Source organism: Numenius arquata, chromosome 2 (genome assembly GCF_964106895.1).
Source record: "Numenius arquata chromosome 2, bNumArq3.hap1.1, whole genome shotgun sequence".
NCBI lineage: Eukaryota > Metazoa > Chordata > Aves > Charadriiformes > Scolopacidae > Numenius > Numenius arquata.
This window is the reverse complement of record NC_133577.1, coordinates 55,209,866-55,222,828: the sequence shown is the minus strand read 5'-3', so window position 1 is coordinate 55,222,828 and position 12,963 is coordinate 55,209,866. Positions and strand designations below refer to the sequence as shown.

The 12,963-nt window shown below is 43.3% G+C and overlaps 1 protein-coding gene across 1 annotated transcript; it reads right to left on the bottom strand.

Annotated features, from left to right (window-relative positions):
- Positions 1-310: 310 nt before the first annotated feature.
- Positions 311-12,882, bottom strand: GZF1 (GDNF inducible zinc finger protein 1). The gene is made up of 6 exons (XM_074168692.1): positions 12,819-12,882; positions 8,246-9,612; positions 6,220-6,314; positions 5,056-5,223; positions 3,683-3,840; positions 311-3,150 (listed from the first exon to the last, which is right to left on the bottom strand). The coding sequence occupies exons 2-6, from the start codon at positions 9,589-9,591 to the stop codon at positions 2,794-2,796; spliced, it is 2,124 nt and encodes a 707-aa protein (XP_074024793.1). The 5' UTR covers positions 9,592-9,612; positions 12,819-12,882; the 3' UTR covers positions 311-2,793.
- Between the last annotated feature and the right edge of the window lie 81 nt (positions 12,883-12,963).

Genomic DNA, 12,963 nt, shown 5'->3' with positions numbered 1-12,963 from the left:
TGAAGGAAATCGGAATGTCCTGAAGTGTTACACTTCCTACTTTTTTCAGGAGTGTTTCTTCATGCCTAGCTAAAGAAACTATTCCTGACTCGTGGAAAGAGGAGGTCCAGCCCAGGCTGCCACAGTGCTTGGACTGTCACACTGTGGCACCGGAGCATCTCTTGCAGGGCCTGAGGAAGAAGAGCGGCACTCGACAGCTCCAGGCCTGCAGCAGAGCTGAGTTAGGACTTACACGTGGATGCGTCTTAGCGCATTCACAGCGGCATGTGGAAGACACAGAAACATTTGATTATAATAACCAAGTCACTGGAAGGGTCAGTCTTAAGACTTCAATATTTTAATAAGAATGGTTCATATGAGTAACTCACTTCCACACATTCATGGAGTACAAAAGCTTCCCTGGCTACAGGTACTAATGCTCAGACTTTAAATATATCTACAAACTCTTTACATTGGTCATTGGGAATACTGAGCTTCAACAGGAACATCGTGCGTGAATAAATATTTCAAATATAACTTCTTGGAAATGTTTTCTTTTAAAAAAAATCCCTTTCTATAGATTAAGTTATGATTCCATGGTAACACATCAGACATCCCTTTAAGGTTCAAAAATAGCTCTGTGCCACAGTTTGGGTATCTTTATTGCTTTGCCAACCACTAAGCCTTAGAACGGGCCCTAACAAGGCTTGATTGTGCTTACCTTTACGCTAATGCAATCTTTCAGAGAGTTTTTCTCACCGCTTCAGCTGAGAAAGTTTCTGTGGAAACACTACATTAATAGTCAGAGAAACAGAAAAGCCAAACAGAAAAATTCATTAGAAGAGCTCCAGGTTTTTCCGTAGTGGCACTGTGAATCTGGTCCTGAGTTTGAAGAGTTAACCATATCAGCAAGTTGCTGTTGATGCACAGCTGCTCCCAAAACCACAAGTCATCCCTGTCAGGTGTTTCTTTGTCAGTGCCAGCTACTGCAAAGGTTCCTTCCCTGCAAAGGGAAAATACCCCAAAGCCTCCCAAGTGTTCCAGTGAGATTAATCTGAAGGCAACCAAAGTAACTTTCTCTTTCCAGCTCAGCTTCGCTGTTAGCAGAAGTGCCTGAGCTTCAGGAAATTCAAAAAATGCTTACCCTGGACAGAAACTCAGGTTTCCCTGTGCAACAGCTTTCCCAGTTACTGGATGTGACTGGGGAGAATGAGGGGAAGGGAAGGAGCTATAAAGGAAAGCTCTGTCTATCTTGGTAAGAAAAGCCCAAACAGAAGCATGATTCTCTTAGTGATTGGTGGCCCTGGATGCAAACCCAGTGGGTACTGGAGTAGGCTGTGTGAAGTTGCAGTTTTGGAGCGTGGGCTGAAGAGGAGCCATACTTGGGACCCTTAGTCCCTCTGCTCACTTTGTCACATTTCGTTATTTAAAACAAACCAAAAAAAGCACATTGCCAGGGTTACTCCACTAAAATTTAGCAGCAGATGATAATCAGGAAAAACCTTTGAACTGTAAGTTTATTCATCGCTTATGTTCTTAAGGCCTGCCTCTTAACACCTCACCGAGGACAGTTAAACAGACACCAGCCTAAAACTGCTGTTCAGATTCCAACATAGTCTTACAAAGTATTCACAATCTGGGAAATGAAGGCCGAAATCCCTTGAATAGTCCAGTACTTTTTTCACTTATTTGCATCTTTTTATGCCATTAGTCATACTAATCCAGACAGCCTCCCCTTTGTAGCGAATTTACCTCTGGAGACTCTTGCACTACTTGTGGGATTAGCTGTAGCAACTCCACAGCAAAACAGTAATTAACTTTTCCCACCAGAGTATTTGTTAATTTAAAAGTAGGTCTGCAGTTCAGAGCAACAGCACTGTTTGAGTTACGGTGGAGAAAAGAGCATCGCTGACCTATCTGGACCAGCAGATAACAGCTTAGAGAAAAGTTAACAGGGAAATGGCAATAAGCTGGCTTTCTACGCTAGCTTTTCCAGCATAGCTGATGTACTATTTTTCATAGACATTTGTACAAGAGACGTTTTAGTCTCCTAATTGCCAAGTTACACGTAAGCTGAGCAGCTAGAGGATGAAGACCAAACACAAGTGTCAAACTGCACCAGGTTTCACTGAAATGTGAAAATAATACCACCACCTGTACAGACAGAGCACTTGGGTCCCACTTGCCCATTTTGCAACTAGAGAATCAAAACTCTTGGAATGAAACTCCTGATCTTTCCTAAGCTTGCTCCTACTTACACTCTGAAGGAGTGAGTTTGCTCACTGCCTGGATCTTTGGCAAAAACAGAGATAAACCAACATTTCCTGAAAAGCAATTTAGTAATTTTTTTTTTAATGTGTGAATTTCCACTAGGGAAAATGCAATTAATTTCACTAAGCTACTAGGCTGAGAAACACAACATCATTTCTCTTGATTGTACGTGTGTCATCAATCAACTGCAAATCAAACTTGCACCTTCTGAATGTAGGTACTCACTTTCACTGCAGGCCAGCTAGAGCGAACAGTCTGAACTACACCCTTTTATTTGTAGGGAATAAACTTACTAGCACTTCTTCCTCCTCTACCACCACATTGTTGTGGTGTTACTCTGCCCTACTACCATCAGGAGATGGAGCTGTGCACATTGGAGGTGGATAACGAATTTTTTAAGGAAATTCTGGAAATCCAGGATATGTCTTTAGTATCTATCCCTGCTTCCTTGTTATAGCTTCTCCTAGTTCCCTCAGCAGGTTATTGGCAAAGTCAAAGGACTGTACAACGGGTGCAGCTTAAACCAGACTTGTAAATACCCAATTATTCCATATTCACCAGAGCATGAAGCTGTGGCTGAATAGAGTCTGTCTGTGTATGTAGCACTGTCAGCTCACTTAAAGTGGTAGCTATAAGGGCTTCCTCAGGTCCTGGAGTCCCATCCGACTTACAGTCTGTTCCCGTGGCAGAACCGTTGTCATGCAGTGCAGTCACGCTCCCTGGGACAGCGGTCAAGTTTTGATAGTGGCCGTTTTCAGAGAAAGACAGCAGCTTCTCTGGTATTTTAGGTGACACATCATACTCTTCATCAGGGAGCTCTGTTTTGTGACCTTCGCCATTCTTAGATGCTCCTTCAACAACGACAAGGAAGGACTTCCAGGGTGTGTTTTTATCATGTATCTGAAAAAAACCCACCCAAAACCAGAAGGCTGAACACATGATGACTGTCTGGGAGGCAAAAGCTTGGATCCAGCTCATACCTGATGCTGGTGGAAAAGGTCTCTCTTTTCATCTCACACAGCTATCCCAAAACAACGTCAGTACACATCCACGCACTAATCTGTGTCCCTGGTGAGCGTCCTGATTTCATAAAGTATCTAATGGGTCCAGCAGAGAGCCTGGCCCAGAACGTGAATTCTCCTGCACGGGGAACATGGTTAGAGGTGACAGAACAAACGTGTGACTGAGTAGTCCTCAGGCATAACCAATATGGGCTATGCTACAATGGATTAAGAATGGCTTCACTGCAGAGTGAGGACCGAATGCAAACCATTTGAGTATTGGAATGCCATGTCAGAGAGAGGGCAATGTGCTAAACCCAACAAAAATTGGACAGAGATCCCCTCCAAGCCTGACAAAAAGCTGACAGCTCAGTACATGGCCATGGAGGAAGGCTCTAGAGCTACAAGGTAGCGGGATGACAGGTTCTTACCGAAGTGTGCCGCCTGAGGGTAGACTTGTCAGTGAAAGTTCGTCCACAGGCGTTGCACATGAACGGCTTCTCCCCAGTGTGTATTCGATGGTGACGCTGTAGCGCATTCAGCTGTGTGAACTGCTTACCACACTGGTCACAGCAATAGGGTCGTTCACCTGAAAGCAGAGCACAGCATTAAAGGGGTGATGTAGTTGTATTATGAGTGTTACTCACTGGGGAACCTCAGGTAGCCCCCGTACTTCAAGAAACAATAAGACACACACAAGCATCTTCAGGAAAAAAAATCAAGATGTTTTCAGAATTCTCACAGTTGGGTAAATTTTGACACATCTGAAGTAAGCAGACACAGAGTGAGAGCTAGACACCATAGCCTGCATAAATCTGTGCAACCACTGAAGCCTCCACATTTTTACATGTATTTTCCATTAGCAACTAAAGTTCTGTCCCAGAACACAAGCTCTCCTATTTACAAGGTATGTTCTGTGAGCATGAATAACAGAGCCGCTCAGAACCACTGGGCTACCTCCAAATACATCACAAACTAGGACTTGCTACAGTAACTGTATTAAGTACTTTTTGAAACAACCACATGTGCTAAGCTAGAAAAAGGGATGCCAAAAAACTTTATAACAGATGCAAGTGGTGCCACAGAAAAAGAGATGACATTCCAGAGCAGGAGAAAACCGTTAACAGCAGCACTGCCATGTTGATGTTCCCTGCTCCCCCTACAGTAACACCACACCAGATACGCAGATGTAGGAAGCAAAGGAAGAGCAAGGCATGGCAACAAAACAAGAATTTCATTAACACAGAGAACATTGGCAAGGACACTTCCTATGGGGTGGCAATGGACAAGCAAACATGGTATTTATTACATGATGAAAGTAACATGAGTATTTGCAACCTATATTGCTGAGTAACGTGGACTTTGAGAGACCAGACAAGAAACCTTAAGAAGAGACACTGAAGAGAAAATTTGAGCAGGAGAGAACACAAATGTGAAAGGTGGGCAAGCAGACAAGAACAAGACCAGCTCTCTGCAGTGCTTTGCTCAGAGCTAAAATGGACATAGTTCTTTGGTCACCAATAATCTTCTTGTTAGTAATGTCGCAGTATTATTAACAATATCTGCATTGCTCCTGGAAGTATTTCCGAGAATTGCTGTAACTCAGTAAGAAGCACAGGGAGTACTAGCAGAAAGGAAGTAGATGAAAGAACACACTGCATCAAGAATTAAAATGTGCTTGCAGGGTAGGAATCATAGTAATGGGAAATCTTAGTTGAGAAATTCCTTGTCCAAATCATGCAACTGTGAGGTCTACATCTTAAAATCGTGGCAATTTGTTTCAAACAAAAAGAGCACCTCCTACCTGTGTGAACTTTTATATGCTGGTAGAGCGAGTTCCTTTGTGCAAATGTTCTGAAGCAAACTTCACATTTGAATGGTTTGGATCCAGTATGGATTCTGTTATGGTGTTTCAAGTACTCCTTAGAGGCAAAGCTTTTCCCGCATGTCTCACACATAAAAGGCCTTTCCCCTACAGCAAGAGTGAAAAGGAGAATTTATCCAACATAGCGTTTGAGAATGCTACTTAACATCACATGCAAAAACTGAATGCTATTAGATACAAATTGAGCATGTGCCAGCCTCACAAAAGGATCTGAATGGGCCAAAGAGACAGCAGGAATCTCTGCATAAGACACAGAGGTCTCCTGCAAGAAACCTGCACAAAACCCTCCAAGTGCAAAGGGCTACCACACCTATCCACCAGAACACTAATAGCTCTACATAGTACATGAAAAGCCCAGAGATCTGCAGCTAGCAGTCTTTTCAGCATTTCTGGAGTATTCTAGCTTACTCTCATCGTAAACACAACGCTGCATGCCTTTAATGAAAGGCCTCCATCTGTAAGCAGCCAATTTTAGTTTTATGCATCTTGTTGGAATTATATTCTATTTCGTTGTAATTTAATATTTTCTGCTATCCACATTTAGTTACAAGTTACCAGCAGAAGGCAAATGCAAAAGCACCACACACAACTCATGGGTAGTACAAACGGTCAATTCAAAACACCAATTTATTCTATGAAAGATACTGGGGAAAAGGGCATATGCTGTTAAAAAGATTTCTTTGCAGATCAGGATAAGCCAAGACAGCTGTTTTATATTCCTTGGGCCAACTGTTCCAGACTTACAGAGAAATCATTATTCTCTTAAGAATTCAACTAGACATTTATTGATGACAGATCTTAGGATACTGAAGAATATCCAAAGCAGCCTCAGTCTTCACTTCAGACTTTGGGTCCCAGCCAGGTGGGAACTCCTTTTCTCTTCCATCAGCTCCTTTTACTCTCTCCACTGTCTGCCTATCCACCTATAGGAACCTTTCTCAGTAAAATTGTATCTAAGGATGAGAGTATCTGATTTTATATAAAAAACAACAACAAAAAAGCATTTTCTGAAAAGTAAGATCTCCTGGTTTCACAGCAGGCCTCCTCCTATACGTAGTAGTATGTTGCAAAAGAAAGCCTTACCTGTGTGACATCGTTTGTGATATATAAGCATGTGATTCTGAGTGAACCTGGCACCACATTCATCACAGACAAAAGGTTTTTCACCAGTATGGATTCTGAAATGGGAAAGAAACATTAAAATACTGAGGTACGTCTCTTTCCTTTACAGCACAACGCAAGTCGTCTTCACTTTGCGGCTGCTCTCCGACTGTACGCCTGCACAAGATTTTAGTGTCTTTTAAAAACACCTTCAGGTGTGCCAAATTCTGAATTACGGTTTCTGCAGTGCTGCTTTTATTTCTCAATCACGCATGTGCCGCACGATAAAGGCCCAGATCCAGAAATTTCTTTAGGGTAAAACCAAAATTTTCAAGGTAAAAATTGAGTAAAGTTTAGAAAACTCGTACCCAGATAGACAGACTGAAAGAAAAATGTAACCATCTTAGGTCTTGGATCTGAGTAAAGCAGGTATCTTTATATTGCTGACACTATCAATAAAATATTCCACACAGACTCTAAGTGACATGTTCCCTGGCACAATGCTCTTGCAGGGCCACCAAGTAGAGTCACTGGCTACTCTGAAACGAGTGGCACCCAAGGAACAGAATAAAAAGATGTCACTTTTATACAGTCAATTTTCTTCCTGTCACCCCAAAGCCTGCAGGGTGATGTCCTGGGGAAGGCTGTGTGTACACAAAGGGCAGTGTACAGAATTGTTGCCTGTACCAGTATTCTAGCTTAAATTTTCAGCCCATGCACACATCAGGGCTCTTTTGAATAGTGCTACAGGAACACAGCCAACACAGGACAGTTTTTATGGCAATACATCAACGGGAGAAGCACAGCTGTGAAAATATATCCAGAAAAGACAAGAAATTCTCACCACAGACTCTCACAATACACAAGGTTAGGACAGCATTGAGTTTGCAGCGCTCACCAAGCTTACCGAATAGTCATAGTGATACACAACCGAGGAGAAACTCCACTTATGCCAAAGCATAATTTTTAAGCAGCACAGAGCAAGTACTTGCGGTTAGGAAAGGACACGTGATGAAAGAGAGATGCCGTACAGCTGCACCAGCAGAAGTTTGCTTTTGGATGTGCTTTTTACCACTGGGAGTAAATCCACTGACTTCAAAGGGGGCAGTGAAAGAAAGCAGTGGTTAATGAACCCTTCTACCTTGCAGGAAATGCCACCTAGTAACACCCTGACACTACTGCATTCTCTTTTTGGATCCGAGTAGTAGTACTTTGGATATTTCTTTTATACCTCCCTCTCCACGCTTACTCCCTGCCTATAATCTGAACTTTGGTGACAGATGACCACTTTGGTAGACTGATAAAAGCACTTACTAGCTAGAATCTTCACCTTGATAAAAACGTCTCTCGCATGAACTTTCAAGACCAGGTTTCTGCACCTCTGCCTTTGAGTCTCACTGCAATATAAGCACCACAACTGATTTCATCATCTCTGCGGGGGTGCCTTTGGTGCTTCACTCACCTCCAGATGGTGACGTATCAGCCTGTTTCTAGTCACGTATCAGTTGTCTTCTATGCTTAGCACCCAAATCTGGTGTTCTTCAATTTAATATACGGCCAACGTATTCAATGGAAATTACTATAATAATTATTTTGATCTTTTTAGAATATTTTCATATTTATTGCATAACATTATCCTATTGACTGTAAAGAGACATCAAATTAGCCCTAATCCTACAAATAATTCAGCATGGGGGGGTTGCTTTTCTCATGTGAAATGTCCCACTGACTCTTATTAGGTCCACTCTCCCATGAGAAAAGGTAACTGTGTGCTTCAGCAGCAGGAGGCCTCGGCCCACACACATGTACTTTGGCTTAAAGAAAATTACAGCAACTCCCTTAACCCGAAAAGCAGGAAAAAACCAAAAAGCTATGAAAAAAGGAAATATGGACACTTTCCAGTCAGTCATATTTTACATCCCCACTTCACTTGAAGGCTCAAGGTGTGTTCCAGGGGATTCTGCTTCTCCCCCCAGAATCTAACAAGGCCACTTAAGTCTGTTCATACCTCATGTGTGTTTTAAGTGCAGAAGGCTGAGAAAATTTAGCCTCACACTCTGTGCACCCATAAGGCTTGTCGCCTGTATGCGTCCTTTCATGGAGCCTCAAGGCAGTTTTGGAGCTCAACCCCTTTCCACACTGTTGGCACTGATGACGCTCCCCACCACCCTCATGAACCTGGAGAATGTGCCTCTTGACGTCCTTCTTCCTCTTGAACTTCTTACCGCAGAGCTCACAAGGGAAGTGGCGCTCACTGCTGTGGACATGGCGCTGATGGCTTTTTAGGTTGCACCGGTTGGCAAAGGTCTGACTGCAGGTTTCACACCGATAAACGATTTCAGCTGCAATGCCGTGGCTGTGCTTTATGTGCTTGAGAAAACTTTTCTCATACAGGAATTCCTTCTTGCATGTGCTGCACTTGAAGTTACTGCCTCGTTTCTTTTTATCCTCTTCAGATTTTTTCAGGTTTTCTTCTGATTCAAAGTTGCCATCGCATTCTTCGCTTTCAGGTTTGATGTTGTTCTCTGCTTGCTCCTCCTCCCTCTCCATATCACACGTATCCTGGTCTTGAGGATATTTGTTTTCTTCAACAGCAACCTCTGCGTTCTTCTGCTGCTCTCTCAGCCGCCTCGTGTATTTCTTCTTTGGAATTTCCACAAACACTTTCCTCCCAGCCAGCCTCCCACTTGCCCTTCTGATTTTGGCATAAGGAGGCTTTATCATTTCCTTCTTTTTGTCCATTCTCTCTTTTGGTTTGGTAGCTGGCATTTCAGGAGACACCCCATTGCTGGGCCTATCTGCTGGGGAATCTGGAGGATCCAGAGGAGAGTCTGCCTGGTCAGCTTCTACCACAGCAGCTGCTTTGGACTCAAGCAAAATGCTTGGCTGGGGAGCGCTCTCATCCTCAGAGTTCTGTGATTCAGAGAAGCTTTGCAGCTCCAACAGCACCGATTCAAGCATCTGCTTCTTTAACTGAAAGCAGGTTTCTGAGAGGTCCAAGCACTTCAGCTTTTCGGCTATTTCTAGCATACGCTGCACTCTGTCTTCTTCCACTTCTACCTTAGCAGTGTAGACAAACTCAAGAAATGAAGCAAAATCAGCAACCTGGACCTCATTCAGGAACACGTTGGTCCTTGGGCCATCCATGCCCTTCTCATTAAGGAACACCTCCTTGAAAAATTTACTTGTTGCTGCCAATACAGCCTTGTGAGCAACAAACTCTGCCCTGACACCTTGATACTCCACGCTGACAGTCACGTCACAGAGGTGGCCCAGGAGACGCAGCTGATGCATTTCATTCAGAAGGTTGATAGGAGAGGACTTGGATTCCAGTAAAACTGCATTACTTTCCATCTTTCTTCTCTCTGCAAAAAGCTGTTAACAACATCGCAAGTTAGCTATTTGCATAGAAGCTAACAAAACTCAAAGATTTCGGGACCAGAAGTCATGTCCAGACTTTCAAGAGTGCTTCACTTCACATTTAAGCATTAAGGTGCTTGAGCTTAAGTGACCAGACTTTCAAAGGAACATTATGAGAAGTCTGGCTAGAAGTGTAGATTTCAAAAAGTGTTACCTTAAGTGGTCATATCTAAAACCATGCCACCAGTCATACCCAGAGATTTCTCTTAAATTAATTTGAGTTTAAGCCTCAACCGTAATCTTACCTGAAACACTACACGTTATCAGAAACTGTAATAGGGACAAAGCAAACAGAGGAAGATCAAAAGAAATGTTCCCATTAAGGCATGTGGAATTAAGAAATTATTCTCCCTCCTAATCAGGCAATACAAGAAAGGTAAGATTAAGTAAAAGTTAACTGCAATCCTAAATAAACACTTCCTTAAACAGGCTTTTGAGATTATACTTTTAAACAAGACGCAGATAAAATTCCAAATGCTTAATTGATCAAAGTATAGGAGACTGCATAATCATATTCTCAAACTGCAAATTTAAGAAATCATAAAACTTCCTCAAATTTTTTTTTTTTTTTAAGAAATTCATCACTCAAAATGGACTTACAGCCTCTAAATCTTGAATGCCCATTTGCAGCCTCACGAGAGTTTCACCATTTCCACTACCATTTAGGCTACGTCCCTTTTCCAAGCAATGTTTTAAGCTGCTCCAAAGTTCTCAAAAGAACTGACGTGTTTTTTTTTTTAAAAAAAAATGTTTGGTCCCAGAATAAACAGTATTTCTGTAAACTTTGAAGATGTTCTGAGCAACACCCCCCCTGCAATCTATTTAGTTTTACTGTGTTCAAAACAACTATGTACACATGCATTTTGAATCTGAAGAGTTTCTTTCCACTTCCTAAAAGATAACTAAGGTTTGGTTTTCTCCATACATGCTCAGGTGCAGTAGACTTGCAGCCTTTTATACACAGGAAATTAAAAATCTTGCTCAGAAAGATAAATTGAAAAAATAGTGTACAAACAGAACAAACTTTATATTAATATAACAGCAAGGAAGCCATATTAAGCATGAGAGACACAACAATAATATTCATAGCATCAAAACGAGATACTCTTTCTCCTCACAAAGACATATAAACTCAAATTTTAGTTCATACTCGCTTTAACAAACCAAAAGTTAGACTCGCATCCCAAAATTTTCTGTTAAAACAGCTTTGATAAAGTATTTTCAAGAAACTGTAAAATGGAGAACTACAAAATACACAGATTCATGGAGATTATCGGTAGGCATGTAAAATGAATGTTTCCTAGACTTGATACTACACAAGGTAAAAAGCCACAGAGAGCCCCTGCCTGAAGGAGTCTACAAATAGGGCAGACAAGAGGGAAGCAGAATCATTTCCCCAACCTCATGCAACAAGCGAGTGGGACAACAGGGAACACAATCCACCACGGGCACCCAAACTTCTACCTTAGATTCTACAGAAAAAGATTATCCTCAGAACCAAACGCGTCCTCAGAATGCAAACCTTTCTTAACCCTTGCATCTTCAGCTCAGTGAACTTTCAACATTAAGACTGAACTAGTTCCATTAACATTATTCTAATAAATACCTAAAAAACACTGTTACCATGTTACACTTACACCACCTAAAACAAAAGACCCAGCAAGGGGACAAAGAATCACCTGTGCCAGCTCAGAGCCCAACACGCATCTCAAAACACTGTCCACTTTTACAAGCAAAACCCAATTCTACACTTTAGTTTGACAGAAATTTTATATGAATGAGAATGACATGATTTGACTCCTGACTGAAAGGCTGACTCTTATACATAAGCATAAAAGATGACGTTTAAACTTAGCTTCTCTTTCTCCAGAGTCACTGTGACTTTTTCCTCATGACACACTGGCACTCCAAATATTTGAAAATGAATTAAGCGGAGACTCATTGAATGCTATATCTGAAGTAATCAATGATATAAAAATGGAACCTTTTTCTCCCAATACAATTATTTTTAATTACTTATGTTATTCCATAACTATCCATCCGTTTTCCATCTGAGAAGACGGCAAAAGCTGTGGTCACATGTAGACAACAGCAATCCCCAGCAGGAAACAAGAACCCAAACCACAAACCTCTCCCGCTGGGGTGAACGAGCCTACTGAGCTGTCCGTTCCAGGAGCCAACCACAGACCTGTGTGTCAACAGACACATCGTGCCAATTCCTTTTTTCTTAAGGCTGCAAAACAGAAACCTCCTGTTCTTCCCACCACAGTATTTGCAGAATCAAAAGCCACTGCAAAAACACATCGCTCACTCTCATCACTAGCCTTCCGTTGGTTTGGAATTAACTGTTCAGAGGAGGAGCGGTAATCCAATATGTAAGATAAGTTATGCTGTGAAGGCTTTACATTGCCACTGCCGTGGCAAGTACACTGAGCTACTGAGCACTGGGTTGGCACAACATCTTCAACACAGGTACGATACATTTATGTTAAAACAGACAAGGCCTTAAAATCTGCAAACTGAGCCTGCCTGCTAGGACAAGCCTGAAGAACTCAAACAAAAGCAACTCTTGCATACAGTCAGCCACCACACAACACAAACGTATCCCCTTCCAGAGGCAGAACTAGCCAAAAATAAGATAAAAAGAGCCAGCTAATTTTAACAGATTGTGAGCCCACGAGTTTGTCTCTTTTTCTGCTCCAATAATTCCACACGGCCTAGTAAGAGACATTACTGCTAGGCACCAATCGGCTTCATTTAGGATTGAAGCTGTAGTAATGGCACCACAACAGGTACAGTCCGCAGGGCAGAAGCGGAAACTACACCTGCAAAGCAAAGGCCAGCACACTGCAGCGAGCATCCAGCCCGAGTTTGAGATGACAGGCGAGAGCACCCCAGGAGGAGCCGGCACCGCCTGCGGGAGCACACGGGCACCCAGAGACGCGCACTAATTCCGGACCAGGCCAGGACAAGGCCAGTCACCCTCCTCTGCCTCAGCAGGCTTCTTCCTCGGCCTCCACTGCTCGCCACAGCGGCCCGAAGACGACGGGCCTGGGGACGGGCACAGCCCACACGCACTCCTCCCCCCGGCCAAGGCCGCCGGGGGACGGAGCCAGTACGGCGGTCCCGTCTAAGGGAAAGGCCCCCGCCGCCGCACTCACCGCGCAGCCCCGCCGGCGGAGCGGAGCGGGCCGGGCCCGCCGCGCCGCTCCTCACCCCAGGGCCTCCGGGCGGCGGCCGGAAGCGCTGACGCGCCGCGCCCCGCCCTGACAACGGCCGTCGGCAGCGGACGGCGCAGGCATGGCC